Consider the following 25,067-nt stretch of genomic DNA (forward strand, 5'->3'; position numbering starts at 1 on the left):
TGCTACCCTCTTATTGGGCATCTTCCCTTTTGTTTGTAAACCCTCAACACTGTGCGATGTACAGTCTAATATTCCTGTATTGATCAAAGTACCTCTAATCAATAATAAATCAGATTTTACAAACTACTACTTTCTTAGAGCACAGAAAAATAGTACCTGCATTCCTTTTAAGCTGTATCTAAAATTTGCCTTGTCACCTGAATTATTCTGAAAATTAAAATCTAAAACATTTTTACACTTTATTCAGGTTATGCATCCTCTCCAGTAAAACTTTATTACTTTCCTCATAAGTAATCTCTACTTGATTTATTATCAGTTAATTTTATACAAATTGTGCATTTTGTTTTACTTTGTGTCATGTTCTTAAACCGCAGTTTTATTAATATATTTAATACAAAGGCTTTGCATGTGCTAACTAGACTACCTCAGTCAACACGCTTCACTGACCCTGTGTCTGTTTTCAGAAAACATACTCGCCAATCTACAAAATACATCATGCTTTCTCTTCTCACTTAGTCAAATAAGTTTTAAGTGTATTTGTGTTATCAGAACCACAGTCTTTTTTTTTAAAACAGACTTGCATTAACTCTGCCTGAGACATACAATGATAAATACACTGAACTGCATTAGGAATTGTGAAGACACACAGCAAGCTGTATAGCTTCATACAGAAAAGTAATATCACTACTATGGCAAGGATGTAATCATTCAGTGCCCCTTCCTGCAAATATTATATACCAGTAATAAAATAATATAATTAGGAATCCTCACACTTGACTGTTGATGAGCAGACACTTTTTGGAAAAGATACAGTTAAAGCCTCTGACTTAACATGAAAATTTAATTTCAAACAGATGAGTGAGTGACATTTGTTGTATGCCTTTTACAGAATCACTACATGCGGACCACTCCCCCACTATATTTTTGGCATGCTTTTTAATACTTTGGTGTTTGCTGACTACCAGCAATCTGTAATTACAGCTCACTAATTACATGCAGGGTGAGAGCTGATAGTAAAGATCATCATCCACACAGCTATCGTAGGTTTTACTATGAGACCTTAATCCTTGCTCCCTGGAGGTGTGAGCCCCCCCCTGTTGTGCTAAAGATGTGAACTATGACCTGTTTTGTACATGTAGTCTACATCTCTGGTCACAGCTGTTTCACCAGCACACTTTTACTTACATGCAGCAAAACAGTAACCGGATTACCATACCATCAACCCAGAGTGGGCAAGCCAGCATTTTCCACTTACTCCTTCCCATCCCTGCCCAGCTCACACAGTGCACGAGCCTCTAAACAAACTCAGGTCTTCTGGATGATGAATGACCTATTTAAGCTAAAAGTAGAATGGGTTAAGGCCATGGCCTGAAAATGAGCTACATTTTGTTGATCCACGTCTAATGCCTATAAACAACTGTTTGAACAGTGTGCAAGTCAGAGAAGTCATTAAACAGACTAAGGCTCCAGGGACACTCTTAAAACCAAGCAATGTGGATCTTAACTGATCAAATAGATTAAAATACACTGATGAGGAAAACAGACAACATTTTACTTCTACTTGTTGTTATAAACTTGGAAGACTGAAATTTACACTTGCATCAATCAGAGTCGTATAACAATTACACAACAGCATAAAGATCAGTTGTGGTCAGAACTGATCTGAAGCTGCATTGTTGAGGTATAAATGCTGGCACTACTAAGCTGCAACATACAATTGGCTTTGAGAAGGCGTGTGTGTGTGTGTGTGTGTGTGTAGGTAAATGAGAGTGTGATTTCCAGAGTATCCTAACCTTCTCTATTGTGTGTATCACGCAGACTACTCTGCAATTTCTGGGCTGTTGGAGGTGTCATTGTGGATCTCTGTCAGAATGTCGATGACACAAACAGCCCACAACTAAAACATTGAAGACTGCAAATAAGGAACTAATATTTAAGGTAGTAGGGGCAATTGGTTACTGGATCTATGTCGTAATGTCAATTGCACAAATAGGCATCATCTAACACATCTCACTGAAAACACTGAAGCTGCGAAACACTGAACTGTGGACATTGCTGCTTCTCAGGGATCATAATGCAGCGGGGAGTGGGATTTTTGCCCTTTCCCTGCTTTTGTGCGATCTCAGAGTTGGTATGTTTATAATTAGCAGGGAGTGTGGAGATGCAAGGGGATTGCCCCCTGTAAATGAATATGCTTTATGGGTTCTGTTATAGTTTTCGATGTTCTGCAACTTTGATGTTTTCAGTGTTGTACTTTGAATGTTCACTATTTGTGCAGACATATGACATGTATCTGGTCATCACTTACCCACTCCATCTTAAATACTGGTATCAAATTAGCAGCCTTCTGGCTCAGAGGCATGTCTCCAGATTCTATAGACATAACATACTACACTTTATCCATGGATATCCCAGTAATTCTGTCCATGCCTTTAAATCAGGCATCTCTGAAAGATGTTTGTTTCTTCAATACATCCTCTCATCACTTCTCCATCTGTTCCCTTTTTCCCCCCAAAGCAGACCAAATGCCTTTTCCACTCTGCTAACCTTCCTTTGCATTCATTATTTAATACTGCTGAGAAAAAGCAAAACCTGCTACTTTGCTTCCCAGATTAATGGTTCGATTATTAACACTGCTGTGTATTGCTTTAATTTTCTACTCTTGTCCACACAGAGGAAGAATTACTTTCAACAGTTGATCTTAATTTCAGGGTCTAAATTCTTGTCTATTCTAGCTTTTGCCTCCCATGTTACATTGGCGGCCATCTTTCTTGCATTAGCATGTGCTTCCTAACATGCTTCTCTTTTCATTAGCTCCCTCAATCACCTAACATTTAACCTTACAGCATCATGCCTAATACACTGCCAGAGCTCATCATTGCTCTTAACAGCTCCATCTCACATATATTGCTCCTCATAGTGATTAAATGCCTACTGTTTGCTCTGTGTAGACCAACACTTTGGACTCTTACCCTTTATACAGTTTTCAGAGTGAAGCAGATCATTGCAATGCTTAGCAAGGTGGAGGAACACCTGGCTTAATAGTAATCATGAAACAGTACAGTGCCCTCAGAGTGCTGCATAAAGGTATAAGAGACAGGTTAACATCGGTCCACTCACAACCACATTGAGAAACATCGGTCCACTCACAACCACATTGAGAAACATCGGTCCACTCACAACCACATTGAGAAATATTGGTCTCACACACAACCACATTGAGAAACATCGGTCCCACACACAAACACATCGAGCAACATTAGTCCCACACCCAAACACATCGAGCAACATTGGTCCTACTCACAAACACATCGAGTAACATCAGTCCCACTCACAAACAAATCGAGTAACATCAGTCCTACTCACAAACACATCAAACAACATCGGTCCGACTCACAACCACATCAAGGAACATCGCACCCACTCCATGAGTTGCATTTTTCCTTCCCATGGTGGTCTCTATGTATCATAATTTGTTCATTCAAATGAGTCAGTAAAATCAACACAGCATGCACAAGTTCCATGAAGTAAAAAATATACATTTCTCCAATGCATATCTGGAGTCTCTGCCTAGGTGATCCGTCACATTTGGTTTTACTGCACATCTGCTGAAGACCATTAACTATACAAGGTGTTAGCTACTGCATTTGTGCATTGCTGATAAAATTCCAATCATCATCCATAATTCACCTTTACACTCTTCAATAATTTTGCAGGGCTCATAATTTTCCTCTCTTCACAGTTTATGGTGTGAACTTTGACAGTACAGCTCGCAGGATTAAGGTAATGAGCAGTTAAGTTTCATCCCGCAGTCCTGAATTTGAATCCCTTACTCTTTGTTTGCCTGCTGTATGTCTCTGAGCAGGTCACATAACCTGTGCTTCCAGGTCAACCCTGGAAACAAACAGCTGGGTCCTAGTGGGCTTATTTGATTAACAAATAAAAGAATTTCATAAAATGCATTATATGCAACTTTGTGCCTGTACACATCGTGTCTAAGCTGCAGCTGTAGGTTACATAACCATATAACCTCCCCCAACAATCCTAGTCACTACATACTGGAAACCAGCTCGGAGGGGGAGGGTCTGCAGGAAGCTGCATCCTCCACAGCCCTGTATCCTCTATATCCCACCCAATAAAATACTTTGGCATTACCATCACCACACTTTGGCAAAAGTAATATTTTCTTGCAAAAATAGATTCTAATTCTGGATGCCATTTTGGATATTGGCTCACTAGTGACTTTGTGATCTATCATTTACAGTTGTCTAGTTCCAGGAGTCATTATGCTCCAAAGTCTTTAAACTGCATCTGGATCAGTGGTTCTACCCAGCTTATTTATAACTGCAATGCTTAAAAGCTGGTAAAATTCACAAGGCAACTGTCCATTTTCACAAGTAACAAAGTTCTTTTAAAATGACCTGCTCAGCTTCACATACATTTTTGGATTTTAATTTGGGTCACACTCTACACCTCATTCACAGCTCATTTCCCTCCAATGCCAACCAATATATCAATGGGAAATATATTTTTGAAATCAGACTTGCACATTACATATTTGACCTGCTATAATGGACTGAAATAACCCATTACAAGAAAAAAAAAACACAGAAAGTATCTAAAAATGTATATTGCATACTTCGTCTTGGTTATGCATGTAAGCAAAGTGACTAAATTATTGTCATATGGTAACCAGGTGATAGCTATAATGCACAAACTTAGATCTAGATGTCCAGGTTTACAATCAAATGGTTCAACCATACCGCCTCAGGCAGGGCACAATACGGCTGCTAACACAGCATAAACTATACTGTCTAGTTGTCAAAATTATAATCCATCTACATTCTGAAGTATCCCCCCGGTTACAGACTTCCCATGGGAGTAGCATTCACTTAAGGACTAGGGCCAGCTTTTGAAAACTTTTTTTCCTCTGGTATCAGTTTCTTTTTAACATTCTCATCTTCCTCAGTCTTCAAGTGACAGCGCCAGCAGGGGGTCAGAGAACAATAAAGATATTTGCATTCAGCTTAATACAGGCATGAAAACGAGGTATTGTTTGAAAAGTAAAACTGATTAACTGATTACTGTACTCTTACACACGGTGTGCTAGTCCCACTGCAGGCAGATGTCTACCACCCCGGAGAAGATTCAATAGCTGAAGGAGAGGAAAACTGGACCTATGAGAGGAGGGCATTTATGCATGCATAACAATGGATGTTTAATATGCACACATCATTCATTAGCCCTTCCAGGGAGCTTTGGCCTCCTATGGAGTTCTAGCATCTTCAGACACACTACTGGGCATCTACTGAAAACTTTTATGCATGGATCACCTGCCAAGTTGCCAACAAACTGTGCAAGTATTCAAAGAACTGAACTTTAATTTTTCCGTTTTTTCCAGGCAAAGGGTTTAGTCCAGCCATCGCACAAGTCATGACAAAAACAAGTGTTCTTTTTACGCTAATGCTCTGTTCCACTTTCCCAACAGTCCATTCCTATCTACTTAAATCCATCAGGACCTTTAGGCATTTTTTTAAATGCATGTAATATGACAGTCACATCTGAGCTGTAGCCCAGGTGTGTGTGTGTGCGTGTGTGTGTGTGTGTGTGTGTGTGTGTGTGTGTGTGTGTGTGTGTGTGTGTGTGTGTGTGTGTGTGTGTGTGTGTGTGTGTGTGTGTGTGTAAGGGGGGAGGGGTTGGACTACAATCTTTGATGTCAGGGTAGAACACTTTTGAAGACAATAGCATTGGTTATGGAAAGATGACAGCATAAAACGGTTTCATAATAATAAAATTCCCAAACAACTAGCCTGATTTTAAACTAGCAGTGTTACTTCACCGATTTCTTATGCAATAATTCTTCAGAAAAACAACAAAGGGACTGTCTCAACATTGTGCAAAAAAGGAAACCATCTTACGTCTGTATGTCTCCTCCTAGTCTTCTTTTTAGGTAGTTTTAATGCAGAGTTCTTCTTGTCACTAGGGGGTGAAAACAAACAAATTGAGTATAACTTTGTTCTGTGCTTTTCTTTGCATACAAAATTAGGAACGAAGCTGTTAACAGACTTTTGGAAAACACCTAGCATATGCCACTGACAATCTGTAAAGCCAAGAATATAAATCCAAGAAAGATGCAACTAGTTTATACTTTGTCTTGAAATCATCTACCAGAAGCAATCCCACAGGACAGTCATTCCGTTAAGTAATGGTTACAAATTCAGAAAGTAGAAAAATATGAAGGTATGATCCAGACATGTCTGTATAATATGCAAATATCTCTGCCATGCTAACAAGAGTTAAACTTCAAAATGTACAACCATATAGGTTTGTAGCACTAAGCAAATCAGCTTCTATGCTTGGGATGCTAGCAATTCAGTGGTAAAAAATGGAAGGTGTCAAAAGGCAGAGAAAGCATCACTCAGAGTAAAACCTGATGGCATAAAAAGCCTTCCAGCTCTGATGTCTACCAAACAAGCCAGTAATGTAAAGGATTGATGTACATTAAAGTCTCCTAGTTGACAAATAATTAATACTTCCCTATTACCTTTAGTTAGGAAGGCCCACCTACACACACTGTAACCTCTAACCTGCTACAATGACCTTCATCCTCAGCAAAAAAAAAAGCTTAACTGCTGTGAACAGGCTAGCCAGTAAACTCCTGAAATTTATCACAATATATGTGCTATTACTTTGGAGAACTAGACTGTGTGTTTCATATTTGGTTCTGGACTACAGTGAGAATCAATGCCTCGTGATGTAAAAGGGTTGGTGAACGTCTGGGATACATGTCTACATTTGTCTCTTTCTTTCTTTCTAGTGTTGGAACATACAATACTTTTTCCACATTACATACAGATATCACTGTTTTTTTTTTTGCATTTGCTTAACTGGGCAAGCTCACAAGTTCCAAATGCCTCTTTCCAGGGGTGATCCAGGGTTAGCTAGTTAGGTGACTTGCTCAGACTTGAACAGTTCTCAAGTGGAGATTGACTAACTCAAACTGAAGACTTCTTCGTAGCTGCAGGAAGAAACTTGTTAGCTACTCACAGCCTTAAGGCCTCTGTGCTAAATTGCCCAAAAATATATCCTAGCGATAAGCTGCCCTATAACAGCAGACCCAACAGTGTGCCACTCCCCCCCACCCCCAGCTTGTAGTGCTTACTTCACTCATTTCCTTATTAAGCTAGCTTTGACTGAATGTCACTGTTTTAGCACATACAACATGAGTAGCTTAAGTGAAGAATTAACTCCACCTACATGTCACAGACCTCCAGTTTTGAATTTCCACATTTTTTTTTATTGTGCTTCAGTACATGCATAAGGGTTCTACTCCATTCAATTCTTTTAATGTGAGAGAGGCAGCAGGGTTAAATCAGAAGTTACAAGGTGGGGGGGGGGGGTTACATCAGGGAAACCCAGGTGGCTTTAAGCTGGAGCACAAACCAGATCACAGAACACAGAAGATCACACTGTAGAGAAAAGGAATAAGGAAAATATAAAAGGCACTTCCTTTCCCTGTTATGGTGCTGCGGTAGCGTTGTTGCCTCACAGTAAGACGTTGCCCCGTTCGATTCTCAGTTAGAGCGTCTTCTGTGTGGCGACATGCGTGAATGGGCATTCCTTCATTGAAGGTTGTGCGTCAGGCCCGGCAAGTCGGCACAAAAAAATCTACTGCCAATCATTAGCGGACCGGAGTTCCACTGTGGCGGCCCTAACCTGGAAAAGCCGAAAGACACAACAACTTCCTTTCTCTGTTATAACAAAATACTAGAGTATGCCACTTTCAAGCTGAATGGAAGAGCTCAACAAACAGCTAAAAATGACAACTGTTTTTTCAGTGGACTCTGTTCTGCACAAGAATCAGGGATATTATCTGAGTATACCAATTGCGACAGTTCAGTTCACAAGTACAAAAAGACAAAATTACCTGTGAAAAGTCAAGGCAGCTTGGACTAATGCATTCAGGTTTATGTGCTACATTGGTGTCAAATACTCACCTCTGCAGCTCCAAGTCTAAACAACTGTTAAGTGATAAGTGGGCATTTAGAGCTCACAGCTCAGTGCAACTTGCAAAAGCATAACACTTGTAGAAAAAGCCTCATTGAGATCACCTGTGATGATACCTTATACAAATGTAAGGGATTCATAAATCTCATGGGTTCATGTATGGTTACCAGGCATGCAGTCAAGGAGGTCACTGAGGAGCCTGGCCCAGTTTCCCAATTGCACCAGCACACTGTCTAGTTAAGTCACTTACTCAAAAGTCACACAGGTTAAAGGAGGCTTAGGGACTCGAACTCTGCACTACAGGAAGCAGCTCATTAACAGTTCGTAGCCTCAATCCTCTGCATTGCCAGTACAAAATGTACTGCTTCTACTGTGCATCTTACATTGATACCACTGATATCCCTGTACTCTGTGTGACGACCATGCCCTGGCCCAGCATTCAAGAAGCCTCAATCCTCACCACTAACAGCAGAGAGGTCGTCTCTTAGAAGAGGAAATGATAAGTCATACACACAGTAAAGTACAATTTCCCTTAAGTGCACACAGAAATCACAGTCAGTCTGGGGCTGGCTGCTCCCTTGCTCACCAGGTCCCCAATAAGACTCCCCACTGGCACAGCTATAGGGTCCAGGTTTCAGCCTAACTGGGCAAGCTAGAACCCCTCTCTGTCCAACCAGCACTTTGTGTCCCTACCCAAGTAGCTGATACAACACACACACACTTTGAGATAAGTTTTTATACAACTTCACAGACTCTCCTGGGAAAGGCTGACACAGATTCTCCAACTGTGCCCCTTTACCCAGACTATACTGTAGTAATTACTGCCACCACCCAGTTAATAATATCAGATACTAAAAGGACCTTAAAAGGGTGTCCAATTATTACTGTGCAATATTAACATCCAATGGTAATGTGACTATACAGTCTAAAGCTTATCAGAGTGGCCTATTACAATAAACTCTATATAAATATGCAATGTACTCTAGAGCTTATCTCTACACAAAGCAGCCACAGGTAGAAGGTTTTAAAAATATTTAATAATAAATAATTAAAACACAAGACAAATCTACTACACCACAGAGATATCTAAGAGTTCACACATCACACAGAAATGTAAAATAATACAGTAGGACAGGTCTGGTTTCAAAGAAAAATACCTAATTAATCTTTACTAGCTTTAACTATTCCTACAATATATCACAGTGCTACAAATTTATATGTGAGCATAAGCAGAGTGCTGATAAGTTAGATGTCCAGATCAAAATGCCTTTGGTCTCTTGTGAGAAATAGTATTTAAACATTACTAACAAACATGTCTCTAAGGCCCTCCCAAAATTACACCATTTTTGACACTTAGGTTTTCCCAGTATTCGTATTGCATCATCTTAACACCTGGTCTGAGTTCTCAAGCCACAAACTGCATTATTTAGCAATCTAACACCTGCACAGAAACTTACAACAATAGAAGACATTTCACATGTATATACTAACAGAAACTAAAGCAATAAAGCATCTTCCACATCTAAATTCTAGTCATAAACTTTAGCCTTAAAACAATGGGCATGAAATCTTCATCCAGCTGCCCTCGGGCCAAATTCTAACATGAAAGGATACAACATGCTTCACTGGGCCAGTAGAGTGCAATGTTGTCACATATTTTGCAGTTCCAGATTTCACAGTGTTTTCTTACATTTAAAAATGCAAGCCTGTATTTTGCATTTATTTATACAGTTGATAGAATTAGATATCAAATTCTATTTGACTAGGCTGGCAGCCTTCACCCCTCTCTCCCCAATCATCACACTCTGGCATCACGTTTCCCATTTATAATTCAGAGTAATCATACATTTTAACCACTTAGCTTCAGTATTCTTTTTCATATGCATGCCTGTGTAGTACAGGGCAGATGGCTTGTGACAGTCATGTAGTACAGGGTAGATGGCTTGTGACAGTCATGGCTGTACCTTGGCAAACCAGAATCTTGTTACTAGACAGGCTCTTCACATCTTTACTTCTGATCTCACCAATCCCATGGACTCTCTACTATATTCAAGTGTGTTTTCTTAGCTTAATGCCTGACTTATTGACCATAAAGTTCCACTGAATTCATTATTAACACCTCTGTGTCAGGAAAAGTCTTAAAATAAATAAAATGATTTGGCTAGAGCCATACAATGCATGCAATGCAAAAGAAATGGGATTGAAGCAGATCGCATTTACTATTATAGTACAGTTAGCTTTGTAATGTTGATATACTTCACCAAGTATGAACATCATGTACAGGACCAGTGCGCTTCTATATGAAAATGCTTTGCAAAACCCCAGAATACATAAGCAACAAAATTCACACTTGTGTAACTTCTGAGGGTTGGGAGGGTGGCCTAATGGTTAAAGTGTTTGCCTTACAAACATAAGGTGTAGGGTTTGAGTCTCACAAAGGATAACTGGCTAGGCTTAAAATGGCTCACAAGGGCAGTTAGCTTAGTATTAACCTATGAACTATGATGCAGCATAGTTAAAGAGAAAAGGCTTCCTTAATGACTGTACTCCCTGGCTTCACAAACCTAGACTGCCTGCCTTGAGACTCCTCCATAAACAACTTCTTCTCATGTGGATGTAAGCTGTGAAAGCAGACATTTTTTTTTTTACTTTGCTCTGATTATCTACATCTGGGTGTGATTCCAGACCTTTACTAACACTACTAATCTTTTTAAACAATAAGAAAAAAAGACACAAATTACTGACTATGAGTAACTTACTTTAATTGTGCAGCTATAAAGGTTTTATATAGGAAAGCCCTATAAGACACACAGCCCTTCAACAAAGTGAGGCTATCTAAGGATCCAAATAGCAGGAAACTGTGTAATTGTTTTAAACAATTACTCTCAGTTGCCTATGTAAGAGAAAATGGCAGATATACCAATTTAACTGGAAACTATACAGCCTGAATATTCTCCACCTAAAAATTGTAAATTGGTCTAGATTTAAAAAAGGCTGTTTACCACATGGCCCAGGCGGTGAGTAGGCTTTCTTAATTACCTTGCACCTTAATAGTTTAACAGATGTTACATTAAAATTAAGTATTTATAGCTCTTTTAATAAATACAAACTTAACATAGTTTTTGATAGTTTAGCACACATTCCTGGTATATTCAGTTTTCTGAGAAGATTGATTTGATTTTCTGTCAATCTTTAAACTTGTTCATTTAATGGCAAATAATCAAGAACTAAATTAGCAAGACTGGACAAGACAAGAAAATTGCACACTGACTGCTTCTACAAGAAAACACACACACTTCTAATTTTTCAATGTTCATAGGATCATAGGTTAGTACTAAGCTAACTGCCCTTGCGAGCCATTTTAAGCCTAGCCATTTATCCCTTGTGAGGCTCAAACCCTGCACCTTGTGTTTGTGAGGCAAACACCTTAACCATTAGGCCACCCTCCCATCCTAATAAAATCTCTCTCTACCCAAGACAACTAAATTTAAGCAGCTGAGGTGTCAATTTCATTGTTACCATGCAGGTAATGTCATTGAAGTAGACTTTTTTTTTTTTCAGTATTCTAAAGTTTCCCAATGGAACGTTGAAATGTTTTTAAAACTACTTTACCACATGTCCACTTAAGCAAAACTCAGCATTCCTGGATAGTTAACATTATAATTATGTTTATTTTCTGAAATTTTTCCAGCCTGGTAGATTTTAACATAATGCAGCCTACACTCATCATCTTAGTGCAATACAAGTGATGACAACAGTTAAGATGACATCCCAAGTTTCAAAATATAACTGTTTTACCTTGTGGGGGTCAGGGCTGTTAAGAAATGAAGCCCCTTACCAACACACATACACATGGTGCAGCTCTCCACTGTAGAGACAGCACCAAAGAAGCAGACAGAGGATCTGTACTGCTGCCTGACTGACTGCCACATGGTGCAGATGAGTTACTAGTCTGGCACCTTTTACCAGCAGAAGAGAATAGGCCCACCACAGGAGCTACAAATGAGCTGATAAGAGGAGACGTGTTGCCTTCAAGTGCTACTCCTCAAGATGTCTGACCTACGAAACACTGTGCAGGATTCTTATAGTCCAGCACATTAATGCAGTGCGAAGCAAGGGATGGCAGCTCACTGGCACAGAAGAGCCACCCCCCCCATCCAAACAGTCCTAGGCAGTATAATTGCACCCATCTCAGTGTACCCAGCCATGCCCAAAGTAAATTTTATCGTCATTCAGAAATCATACAAGTGCAAACACTGAACGAAATTCCCTGTCTCCGGACTCAATGTGCAGACAACGTATAGACTATTTTCACAGATGTTTCCACATATAACACCTAGCTATTACATCATGGACATGCAGGTAGACAGACTAATATTGCACATAATTAGAAACACATTTTGACATTTTTCGAACTGAACACTTACTTGCATGAGACTTTAGTACTGCACAGGTACTTGGTTAAGACATTGCATTGATCCTTGCATAGAAAGACATTTGAGTATTGCACTATGGACCTTAGAGTATTGCACTATGATTAATTTACGAATTCGCAACATGTATTGCACTGAAAGGAGAGATATTTTCCTGCATTGTTACTGCCCTAGATGGCCTATAAGTTAAGTATTAGACGAGACTGGTAACCAGGTTAATGCACAATTTGATACAGTTTCTACTGACCCAGGTGGACATCATGGAGTGTAGTGGTTACTAGAGTTCAGCAACCTGATGACATTAGGAAAGAAGCCATTCCTGAATCTCGTAGTTCTGCAATGTATGCTTTGGAAGCACTTTCCAGATGATAGATGCAGAAATGGTCTGTAAACAGGGTGAATGCAGTCTTTAATTACTCCTCTGTCCCTTTTGAGAGATCTGGATAACTACAAATCATGGTAAGGTGGTCCTCTTGGCTGTCTTCACCACTCTCTGGAGGGATTTGAGCTCAGAGGTAGAGCAGCTTCCATACCATACTACGAGGTTGTTCATCAAGGTGCTTTCTATAGTACCTCTGCAAAAGTTAGTGAGAACTGCTGATGGGAAATTCGCTCTCCTCAGCCTTCTTAAAAAGTGAAGTCTCTGGTGTGCTTTCTTGACTATGGGATTTGCACTTGTGTTCCAAGAAAAGTCCTCATCGATGTGCACCCCCAGAAACTTCATTGACTACTGATGATGAGCGGAGAATGTTTCTTGCAATTTTTCCTGTAGTCCAAAATTATCTCTTATCTTGTTCACATTTAGTGCTAAGTTGGTATGTCCACACGAGGTACTCAGTTGTTCCACCTCATCTCTATATGCTGTTTCATCGTCATTACTAATGAGGCCCACCACCGTTGTCAACAGCAACTTGATAATGTGATTTGTATTGTACCTGGCTGTACAGTCGTGTGTTAACAGGGTGAACAGCAAGGGACTTAGTATATATCCTTGTGGAACTCCAGTGTTAAGAATGATGCTATCTGAGGAGTTAGTTCCTGTGCACACTTTGAGGTCTGTCTACGAGAAAATCAAGAATCCATTTACAAAGTGGAGTGCTAATGCCTAGCAGGAGTAGCACCATTACCAGATGAAGAGGGATGACAGTGTTAAAAGCAGAGCTGAATTCGATGAATAATACCCTCGCATAGATGTTTTTATTCTCAAGGTGTTCCAGCAACAGATGGAGCGAAAGAGAGATGGCATCTGTTGTAGTGCTATTTGCTTGGTAAGCAATCTGCAGAGGTCAAGATCAGCAGGCAGCCCAGATGTTATGGCATCCTTGACCAACTTTTCAAAACATGTCATCACTGTGGAGGTGAGGGCTACAGGGCGGCAGTCATTTAGGCAAGATGATGGAGACTTCTTTGGTAATGGAATAATTGTTGTATCCTTGAATTATTTTGGAACTATTTGCTGACTCAGAGCATTATTTAAGATATCCATGAGGACATTTATTAGTTGCACTGTGCAGTCCCTGAGACACACCCTAGGATGTTGTCAAGCCCAACTGCTTTTCTTGGGTTAACTCTGCTCAGTGCCCTGTGGACATTAGCTGGGTTGAGGGTGAGCATCTTCTCCTTATGACCGATGGGCATTTTCTTTGCTGTTGTTCTGTTCCCTTACTCAAATCTGCTGAAGTAGACATTCAGCTTATTTAGGAATTCCTTGTTGTCCTCACATTGTGAAGATAGGGATCTGTAGTCAGTTGCGGACTGGATACTCTGCCATAGGTGCCTGGGGTCTTTTTGGTCAGAGAAGTAGCTCTGGATCATTCTGCCATAGGCGCATTTTGCTTCCCTCACTCCCTTGTTCAGATTTGTTCTGGCTGTTCTGAGGGCTTCCCTGTCTCCAGACCTGAAGGCTGCTGCATTCATTGCTTTCAGTATGTGCCAGCTTTCTTTCACTAAGACAGAGATACCTCTATGTACCAATCATGCCTTTCTAACCTATGATGCCATGGCCCTTGAGGTGTACAACTGTCCTCCAAATGGGATGGGCAGCAGAAGTTGGACATAATCGGCTCTTTAGAGAATAGTATCTTGTTAATGATGGGGGTGGGTAACCACCAGCCTCTATGTGACTGTGTGTGGGAAACAGTGATAGAAGACATCAATGCTTTGAGTGGTAGGAACTTCACCACACATCTACAGAGATATGTAAACAACATTTTACAAAAGACTTCAAAGAAGGCATGCAATACGATAGAAAATCAGAAGCAATGGCGGTAGGTTCACTGTCAAGCACCACACTCAGGCGGACAATCCATTATGGTATTCTTGCATGGTAATGCTGCTGGGATAGGCATTACGCCTGGAGGTATCAAAATGGGTTCAGGGGATGGCCAGATTCCTAGTATCTCTCAGAGATCAGTGAGGCACTTACCCAGACAAAAGGCATACTGCCACTGTGAGTGTACCCATGCAACTCTGCTGCAGGAACCACCTCCTTTGTCCTTCATAGGAACATCAAGCAAATAGACATGGTGTACCACTGCCACAGGTAGGCATTCATATACAGCTATAAAACTAAATCTGTCAGTAGCTTGAACACCATGGGTCATAGGGGTAGGAGGGCTTAGGCTTTCCATAATCACGTTTTCTTATGTGTTGGCATCCTTAAGAACACCACCAGTACTGCGGTACCTGTAGAGCCTGGCAACAACTAACAGAGGCCACCCTAAATCAGGTTCTCACAATGAAACTAACATGCACCTGAGTCACAGTCCCAGTACACACTGACACTGTCCGTCTCTATCCTGAGTGTGTATGCAGTCACACTGGTCAGGATTAGAATGTAACCTCCCCCACAAACAATCTGCAATACCTGGTTGGGAGGGGGAGGGGCTGTACTATCACCAATGACATTGCCGTTGCTACAGAATGCCCTGTAGGGAATGGATGAGTGCACTGCTTCTGACACTCAGATACCAACTGTAGGTTCAGTGGTGGTGAAACTGTATTGTCCACCATCCCAGCCTGTCCCTGACATGTCAGCAACTTTCAGACTCAAATAATAGATTGCAGGGCTGTAATCTGGGCAAACATCACTTCAACACATGGAAATGGAGATGGTTTGTGTTATGAGAGACTTTGAGAGGACGACTGAAGCCAGACATGATGCTATGATTGGCCTTGTCAGCTGCATAGATGGTGGGATGCCTTCAGTTGATCAAACTGCAAAAATGCCGAATGTTATATGGCTGAGACCATACAACAGGCATTTCAGAAGTTCGAACAGTGTGTACGGAGATCGCCATACATTGCAGAATGGAAAATTTCCCATTTTCCTCAATGTAGTGTGATCTTGGAAATGGTATATTTAATTAGCAGGGAGTGTAGGGTGCAGGGGGGCTTGCCTCCCTGCAAAAAAAAACACCTTTTTTTTTTTTTTAATTTAAATTTCAAACTTCCGAAATGTCGGTTATATGGTCTCAGCCATATAACGTTCAGCATTTTGGCAATTTCATCAACTAAAGATAATCCAGAGGGTGACATTAACACAGTGGCCACATCCCCCGGATTTTAAGTAGTGCTGCCATCAGTTTCTTGTACCCCAGTATGGCCCATGGACATACCCACATCTGTGGTAGATGACTAGAATGACCATCTCGAGGTACACAGACCACACCTGCAGCAGTTGAGGTATCCCCATCCCCATGGCAATAGTGGGGGTCAGCCATAATGACTACTATGTAAGGCCACCTCATAGGTAGGTAACTAGGCTATCGCCCAAGGGCCTACGTAAGCCTAGCCAACAAGGTTCCCTGGCTTACGCCACCCAAGAAACTTATTTTCCTGTGCCCCTGTCGAGCAGAGCCACAGCAGTGATCCCTGGAGTGTATTTCCTATTTCCCATCCACTCAGCAAGATTTTTCTTGAAGAGTGCTAATGAGGAACTTTGCTTGACATAGATGGGTAGCTTGTTCCAGAGTACGGGAAGTCTCTGAGACAGGAATCTATCCGTCCAGCATGCCCTGTTTATTATGGTGACAAGGTTTAGGACCCTAGAACATGTAGCTCAGACGGATTGGAATTTCTTTAGGTGTAGCATGTCCAAAAGCTGTGGGTTTGACATAGCTTTATATGTTAGGCAGAGATCACCTTGGAGTAGGTGATATGCTACAGAGTAAAGCTGGAGTTTTTTTGAGACGGTCAGTGTAGGGCATCTGTTTGAGGCCAGTAATCCTCTTTGTGAGGTACTTCTGTGACCTTTCCAGCTGCTGCAGATGTCTTGTAAGGTACATTCCAAAAGGGGCGTTGTACTCTATAATGGGTCTAATGAGCGTCACGTAGAGGGGAACAATGACCTATTTTTTCATGGATGAGAACCATTTTGTTATGAGGTATGCCATGTAGAAGGATTTCCTGACTACTGTGGTAATGTGATTATTATCAAAGGAGAGACTACTGTCCACCTGGGTCCCAAGGTTTCATCACACATTCTGCGTTAAGTAGATTGCCACCTATGTGGTAGTTCATGGGTACACAATTTTCACCAAAGGGGATGACAATGCACTTTTTGGCACTGAGCTTGAGGCCATGGCTCTGACACCAGGCATCTGTCTCAGCGAGGCCCTTCTGCAGGATGTCCACATCATTTGGGGACTCTACTATGGCTCCTAGTTTGCAGTCATCTGTGAAATTCATTAGCCAAAGGCCTTCTGTGTTAGCCTGTACTTCAGAGAAGTAGATACCAAACAGGAGAGGACCCAGGACTGAACCCTGTGGTACTCATCACTGGTTTGAAGTCAGATTTGGAGTATGCAACTTTTACAGTGTGGGTTCTGTCAGTGAGCCAGTTGGCAACCCATCGTATGACGTAGGGATTTATATCTATTTTAGCTATATTTCCAGAATGAGGGATGATGTCGAAAGCCTTGGTGAGATCAAGATAGGCTGTGTGAATCACCTTACCCTCATCTATGGCTTTGGTGACTGCCTCAAAGAAGTCGATCAGGTTCAGGAGGCATGATCTGCCTTTCACAAACCTGAACTGGGTGGGGTCCAGAGTTTGGGGATTACCAAAGTCTTTGTTTAGGAGTTCCATGATGATACGCTTCCATGGCCTTACAGACCAGGCTCATCAGGCTAATAGGCGATAGTTCCCAGGATGAGTGGTGCCCCCCCCAATTGTGAAGTGGGATAACTGTCACTTTTCACCATTCAGTGGGCACAAAGCCTGACATGAGGCTATGATTGAACATGGTTGCTTAGGTGGGGAGTGAGTTTGTTCTGAAGTTCATGTAAAACACAGCCTGGGATGTTGTCCGGTCCCCGTGGATGCTGTGTTTTTGGCTTTACACAGTGCAGCTTTTACCTGCATAGTTGTGATTATAGGGACTCTGCATTCTTCCTGTATAGATATATAGGCCCTTTAGAGGATGAGAGGGGGTAAAGTTAGTACTGAACCTATCTGCCAGGATGTTGGCAATATCAGTTGGCTCTGTAATTTTCATGCCATTGTGCTGTAACTCAGAGCAGATTTGGGTGTTGCCATTGAGAATCTTGATATAGCTATAGAATGCTTTGTGGTTGTCCCTAGAATCAGTGGTGATTTTATTCTTGTAGCTAGCTTTGGTGGATCTTATAAGGGATCTCAGCTTCTTACTGAGGCTGACCAGGGAGCTCCTCCACTCATGGGATTTTACTCTCTTTTGCAACAGTTTCTTCCTTCTGTTGTAAAGTTTGTTTATGGCAGGTGACCACCAGATTAGCTTCCTTTTTTTTGGAGGATAGCATGATCCATGCACTCGTGTAAGTGCTTATAGAGTGCATTTGTGTAGGATTCAGCAGTCGTAACTGTATTGTCCATCTGCATGGGTGTCATGAAGTTCGCCACTTCTGTTTTAAGAAGCATGAAGTTGGCTTTTGAGAAATATATTACCGTGATTTCCTTAATGGGGGGTGGGGTGGGGGTGGGATGTGGATATCTAAGGTGATTAGCTTATGGTCGAATCTGACCAACGAGGAGTTGACTTCAGGTGTGGAACACCGGTCAATCATGTTGGCAATGACTAGGTCTAGGATACTGTTGCTCCTGGTGGGGGTGTTATAAGTTGATCCAGGGCATTGGAATTTATGAATTCCAGAAAGCGTTAAGTGAAGGAGTTGGTACATGAGTAGTTTTCCCAGTTAATGGTGGGGTAGTTGAAATTGCCCATTATTAGGGTGTTTGGTTGAACCCTAATGTTTTCCAGTACATCAAGAAAAGAGGAGTGGGAATCCTGAGGCATGGTGGAGGATCTGTAGCAAGCTACAATTTGGATTGCAGTTTTTCCCAGAGTTAGTTGCACTTGGATAACCTCGGATGCATTATGCTGAGCAACTAGCCTAGAATTGTGGATATCCTTAATGAATATGGACACACCTCCGCCCTTGGTGTTCCGGTCCAGGTTAGATGGCTGAAAAGTGTGGTATGAGTTGTAGCCTGGTAATGCAGGGGTGCTCTCTGGAGCCTTGAACCAGGTCTCAGTCACTGCACAGATATTGATGTTCTCCATTTTAAAGAGTGCCTCGAGGGAGTACATTTTGAGATTTAGACTTCTAGCTTTGAGTAGAATTATCCTCAGTTTTTGCTTGCCTGTTCCTGTTACGGTGGTGAATTTGTCATTTGAACCTTGCCTAAAAAAGGCACTATAGGGGCGGAAAGAGCCTTAGCCAGTATCCGGAACCCCAGGGATGACAGGTGCAGGCCATCTCTGGCAAAGCATCGTGGTCTGTCGACCATGTCATCCCAGGCAGACAGATACTGGATGCCCTTAGAATGACACCAGAAGCTTAGCCAATTGTTGAAGTCAATCATTTTGTCCTTGTACTGCAGTATCATTCTGGGTGATGGCAGGATGCTACTTAGGGCTAGGCTCATACCTGCCTGGGCTACAAGATCGGAGAGCTCTTCCATGTCTCTTTTCATGTAGTCCAGGGAGGTATATGTCAGGTCATTCACACTAACATGGACAATGACAGAGTCATACTTGCACTTGTTGTAGAGTGACCAGAGGGCATGGATCCGCCACATAACCCATGCACTCGGGTCATTCCACACCAACATGGACAATGACAGAGTCATATCTGTACTTGTTGTGGAGTGACCCGAGTGAGTGGGTTATGTGGCGGATCCTAGCAGCTGACAGTAACCTTCTCCTTGTTTAGCTTGTTGAGTGGAACATCAGTGTGCCTGACTATAGAGTCACCTATGACTAGTGCATTGGGTATGTTGTTTAGCCTTATGAGCTGTGGTTGAGTGGCACACTGAGTCTCTGGGCTGTGTGTCATTTGGGTTGTGTTGGGGGGACGGAGGTTGCTTGCATTTCTGCTTTGGAGGTCTCTGTTGCTTGAGCAGATTATTATTGGGAGCCTCCACAAATGTTTTTGTGTTTCTATGTGTGGATTTTGGTGGTGTAGGTTTAGTGGGGCTATGTGATGAGTGTGATGTGGTGTGGTGTGGTGCAAGTGTTTACCTTCTCCTCTTGACTGTCAAGTTCAGTCTTGGTTGGAGAGAACTTTACCTCCAGTTTGGTTAGACAAGTGCATCTCTCACAGGTTGTACTGTTGGGTTGTAGGACGAGAGGGTTGTCTGTGTACATGAGGCAATTGCTACATTGCCCCAAGATGCCCCAGATTCAACAGATAGACAGGAGAGAACATTGGGAGCTGACCCTTGGACATGCCTGAGTAAAAAAACTATTTTCCTCTAGACAAGCGAGGAAAGTAAGTACAAGAGCTGTTTTTCTCTAAGCAATTGAGGAAAGTAAGTACAAAAACTGTTTTCCTCTAGGTAATGAGGAAGGCTGATGCTGTAGTAATTTGTAGCTTATTTAGTGCTTACAACAAATTCTGAACAAGTGCTGAGCATGAATAAGCAAATTCAAGTGCTAAAACTAAGAATCCGTATCTGAACTAGACTAGTTACAGGAAAGAAACAAGTGCAAATGCGGGCTTATAAATCAGAAAGTTGAGAGAGATGGAAAAATTGCCTAAATGGCCAATAACTACAATTTCTGGGCCAGAAACCACTCCTTATGTGGGCACTATACAAATCGTGTTCTTCCAGTTGTGCCACATCTGTATCCAGAGGAACATCAAGGCCTGCATGATCTTCAGAGCATCAGGCCCATGCTTAATGACTCCAAGGAACCTACTTAACTATCCATCCATCCCATTCACCCCACTGCACTGTCCTTTTGTGCCACCCATAACACTAAGGAGCTCATATTATACACAGATACCAACCCTCCTTGTGTTTCTTATCTTCCTCTGTGGTTTCCCACCCCTAGTGGTATAGAATTCCATGTATCCTTAAGTTCATAGGCATTCAGGAAAATAATGATGGCTATAACCCAAGATATCCCGCTATTTGTATGATACAAGTGGAAAAACCTGATTCACAGTGTGACTTGACCATGCACTGCCCAGTATAGCCATCATGTGGTAACATACAGTCACTGTCTACATAAAGCCCGCAAAGGTGAAGTAGGCATTTTCACTTTGCTTATAGTGTCTTATATGGTGCAAGATGTCATCAGGAGAGTGTGGTGTTGCTGCTACTGCTGAAGGATCCTAGGTGTGCTGTCTGGCCAGTCTGCTAATGTTCAGTCATATAAAGCATGCCACAATTACCTGGCAATCTGTAGCTGGAGCACATTTCAATGTCCCCTCGACACATGCAGGCAGTGCAACCACAGCTTCAATAAGCTAAAACATGTTTGGAGCCATATTTCTGGTTTGTAAATGTGATAACATACTGTTCTTTGGCTATGCTTTGTGGTTGTACAATCCACAGTAGGCTCCAGGGGGTTAAACTACATCACCCATATGGACAGGGAAGAGAATAAGGGAGTTAGTGTTCTGTACCTGCTATTTACAAGGCTGTGGATATATAGGTGCAGTGGGGTATCTGTGCATATGTACTACAGACCCCTGGGGGGAAGTCTCCATGCAGGAAGCAACAATACAGATAATGTGTATGCCCATCTATGTAAATCATAGGAATTGAAAAAGTGCTGCGTGGATGCACTGGACATTAATTTCTATGCATCACACATTATCTGGCACTTGATGGAATGACAATCTTATCTACTGATGTAATTCGGTTTGTGGTCACTCAGTGTGGCCCTTATTGCCACATAGGATTAAATGTGTAGCTCTAAACACTTCAGAGAGATGGGAGATATCACAGAAGCTATGTATGAAGGCTGCTCCTCACCCTGGTGTACTGGGGATATATATGCACTCACCCATATATGGAAGCAGTACACTGAGAAATATCCTGAGTATTCTATAAGCTGCCATCTATTAGAAACCCAGTGTGCATCGGGTTTGTTTCTGAAATGTCCCTGTAGTCAGTATGGAAAGTACTACTTGTGCCTTGGTACCCACAGATATAGAAGTCCATGCATTCTTCTAAAACCCATATGTGGGCTATACATGTCTACTGTGCCCATAAAATGTCTATCTACATACAGTCATTCCCAGACCTGTACATTGGTCAGATAGCTTGAGGCCATGATTTGTAAGTGTTTCTTTTGAGAGTGTAGCAACAACATACACACAAGGGACCACCAGTTCTGAGAAGCAAATGTTGCATTGCATATATAGCTACAGCTACCAGCATTTTTTGTTAGCAACCCCAAACTTTTTTGGGGTGCTCTTTGCTTTTATACTCAGATGCAAGTCCCCGCACCATTTCATGCTTGATGACTATGAATTGTGTCCTGTTTTCCCTATACTCATTTGTATGCCATCCCATAATTAGCTTATCCCTTTTCCCATTCCTTTTGACCAGTTGCCCCACAGTACTACACGGTTCTGTGAATCTCACTACAATTTCAAGCTGTTGATACTGGCACAAGACCATCCCACATACTTTTGCAAATGTCTTTGAATATCCCTTAAAGGTTAGTTGGCTTATCTTCATCTGAGTTTACTAGAACATCCAGTCTCTGTTGTAGATAAACACTAGGATGCATAACTCTGCTGTAACATGTTGGCATATTTCCTTCCAATCACTTCCTATCCCATTAGAATCTTGACAGCCCCCACTCAATCTGCCAACATATGAATAGCTTATACCTAAATCTAACTCATACTAAAGATTATCACCTTCAGAACTTGGGTATACAATACACTGAATGAACATATTTATATTCCAAAATGTATGTAATGTACCTACTGAATTTTGCTATTCTGTTGGTATTTTATACTACACTGCATTCCTTGTTGAACATTTTAGTCACCTTATAAAATGCTCTGTTTTCTCTGTAATTATTTTTAATTCTACCTTTTGAAAAATCTGTATGAGCTATGCTTTGTTTTGTCTGCAATTTCAATACTATTCTTATAGGTTTATAGGCAAGTATGAGGATAATTGCCCTTGTAGGCCATTTTAAGTCTATCCAGTTTCCCTTTCAGTGCTTGAATTAACCTCTCTTGTTGGATATTAGACTGGCCTTACCCAGTCCCATGGTCAGTAATTATATATCACCCTTGGTGAGAATAGCTGAGATCATACCATAGATAATTTGAGAGGACCCCCCCCCATGGATGGGATGAAGCATTTAGGAGCTGTATCTGTCCATTAGCCCCAGGGGCAGTCCTGGGGTAAATGTTTTATTACTGTTAATATAATAATTATTACTACACTTAATTTTGTAACTTGGAACTTTTCTCCGCTGAGCTCCCAGAAGAAATTTCCTAGTCTAAAAAAGGAAGAAGACAAAAAAAAAGTAAAATAATGACAAACATAGTGAAGCACACATCAGGGGAAGCGTCTGTTTTGGTGCTTTATAAAAGTAACTTAACATTTTCCTTTTCCCTGTCCTGTACATGTGCAGTACTGTACTACTCAGTTAATTCTGTACCGATTTCCATTATTTTATTGTTACATACATTAATTTGCTAAAAGAAAAGAAAAATAGTTCAAAGTTATCAACCTTTTGTGCATTAATTCCCTGTATATTAATTGCAAGGTTTTATTACTATTTTTCTCAACAAAATATGTTAGAAATGTAACAAACCACTCCATTGTGTGTTACATGTCTTGTCATGTCCATGAGGTATATATTCATATCACTTAAGGCAATTCTTGATGCAGTGCCTTACTTATTCATATCACCCATTTCTAGTCAATCTACATTTTTGTTACAAATGTTGAAAACTGTATCTTAATGCCATTCCAGTGTGTTTGACGCTGTAAGTTTTTGTGACAATGTGAGGTAATGCCAGGTATGCCAGGAGAAGTAGGGCAGTGGATGTGTAACATATGACAGCATGGGGTTGGGAGGGTGGCCTAATGGTTAAGGTGTTTGCCTTACAAACACAAAGTACACGGTTTGAGTCTCACAAGGGATAATTGGCTAGGCTTAAAATGGCTCGCAAGGGCAGTCAGCCTAGTACTAATCTATGAACCTATAATCTATAGCTAGCTGGAGTTTTGTAAAGAATTATATGTCATTTGTATATCAAACTGATTTGTACAGATGCTTGTATTAAAAATGTATTTGTAAAGCTGCTTGTGTTAAAAATGCATCAACAGTGGGTCCTGCTGGACAGAAAAGAGATCGCATGCATGTCAGACGGTATTATTATAACTGTTGAAATTAATATTTTTAACAGGGAATACTGGAAGATAAGAGGTTAATCTCAGCCCAGCTAACTTTGAAAAATAGTGTGAAATTAAAATTGCTTAATTTAGGTCATAAAGATTGTATCATACACTTCTGACTGCAGCCAGAGACAAAAATGTCCTTTTATAAATTAATAAATATATTTAAACCTTTCATTGTGGCTGGTCCTTTACAGAATATTTTAACCTTTGAGAGTACTTGTATCTATTTGGTTAATCTGTGGCCACTCCTGAAAGGCTTACTGCATAGGTCAAACACCATCATTTATATTAATATTAATTTCACTCAGTGTAACTGGGTACCTTTGTAACAGCCTTAGAGTAGCTGGCTTTGGAGAGTCTGGTGGCTGCGTAACTACTTTATAGTTTGGGCAGAAGGGAGCATAGCTAGTAAATCTGTGCCAGCCTTTCCCAGGTGTGTGTGTGTGTAAGTGTGTCAGCTGTTTGGAGCAGGGACACAAAGCACTGGTTTCACAGAGAGGGTGCTGGATGACTGGACTTGGGCACTCGGCTGAGGACTCAACTTTGCAACTCTGTGGGGAGTCTCAATGGGGCCCTGGACCGAGACAGAGAAATCCAGCCTCTGGACTTAGTGTGTTCCCTGTGCACTCTTAAGAGAAATTGTGCTTGATGCAGAGAGCTGCATCTGGAAATACTTGGTGTGTCCATTTTTGTTCCAAGTGAATGTTCCTCTCCAGTGTCAGTGGTGAGGATTAAGGATCCTTGATTAGTGGCCCAGAGCGGGGACATAACAGTTTTATTCTTTTTTAGATCAGTACCTGCTAATATATATAGGTCTGAACTTCTAATTGTGCGCCACACTGTTCTGTAATAGTATTTCCCTGTGCATCTCTGAGGGCCCTTAATTTAATATAGGACTGCTTCTTGCTCTTATGTGAGGAGGTACAGACCCATTGTGTACTTTGTCTATCACAGGCACTGGATCTGATCTAGTCACATGT

At 41.3% G+C, this 25,067-nt stretch overlaps 1 protein-coding gene across 5 annotated transcripts in view; it reads right to left on the bottom strand.

Annotated features, from left to right (window-relative positions):
• PLEKHG5 (pleckstrin homology and RhoGEF domain containing G5) overlaps positions 1–25,067 on the bottom strand; it is a 1,795,538-nt gene that overhangs the window by 425,064 nt on the left and 1,345,407 nt on the right. For all 5 annotated transcript variants that reach the window (XM_044063030.1, XM_044063029.1, XM_044063028.1 and 2 more), the window contains one exon: positions 5,919–5,979. In XM_044063030.1, the coding sequence (XP_043918965.1) occupies positions 5,919–5,979 (61 nt within the window). The remainder of the gene's footprint in view (positions 1–5,918; positions 5,980–25,067) is intronic.

Source organism: Protopterus annectens, chromosome 2.part1, assembly GCF_019279795.1.
Source record: "Protopterus annectens isolate FY-2018-M chromosome 2.part1, PAN1.0, whole genome shotgun sequence".
NCBI classification, from domain to species: domain Eukaryota; kingdom Metazoa; phylum Chordata; order Ceratodontiformes; family Protopteridae; genus Protopterus; species Protopterus annectens.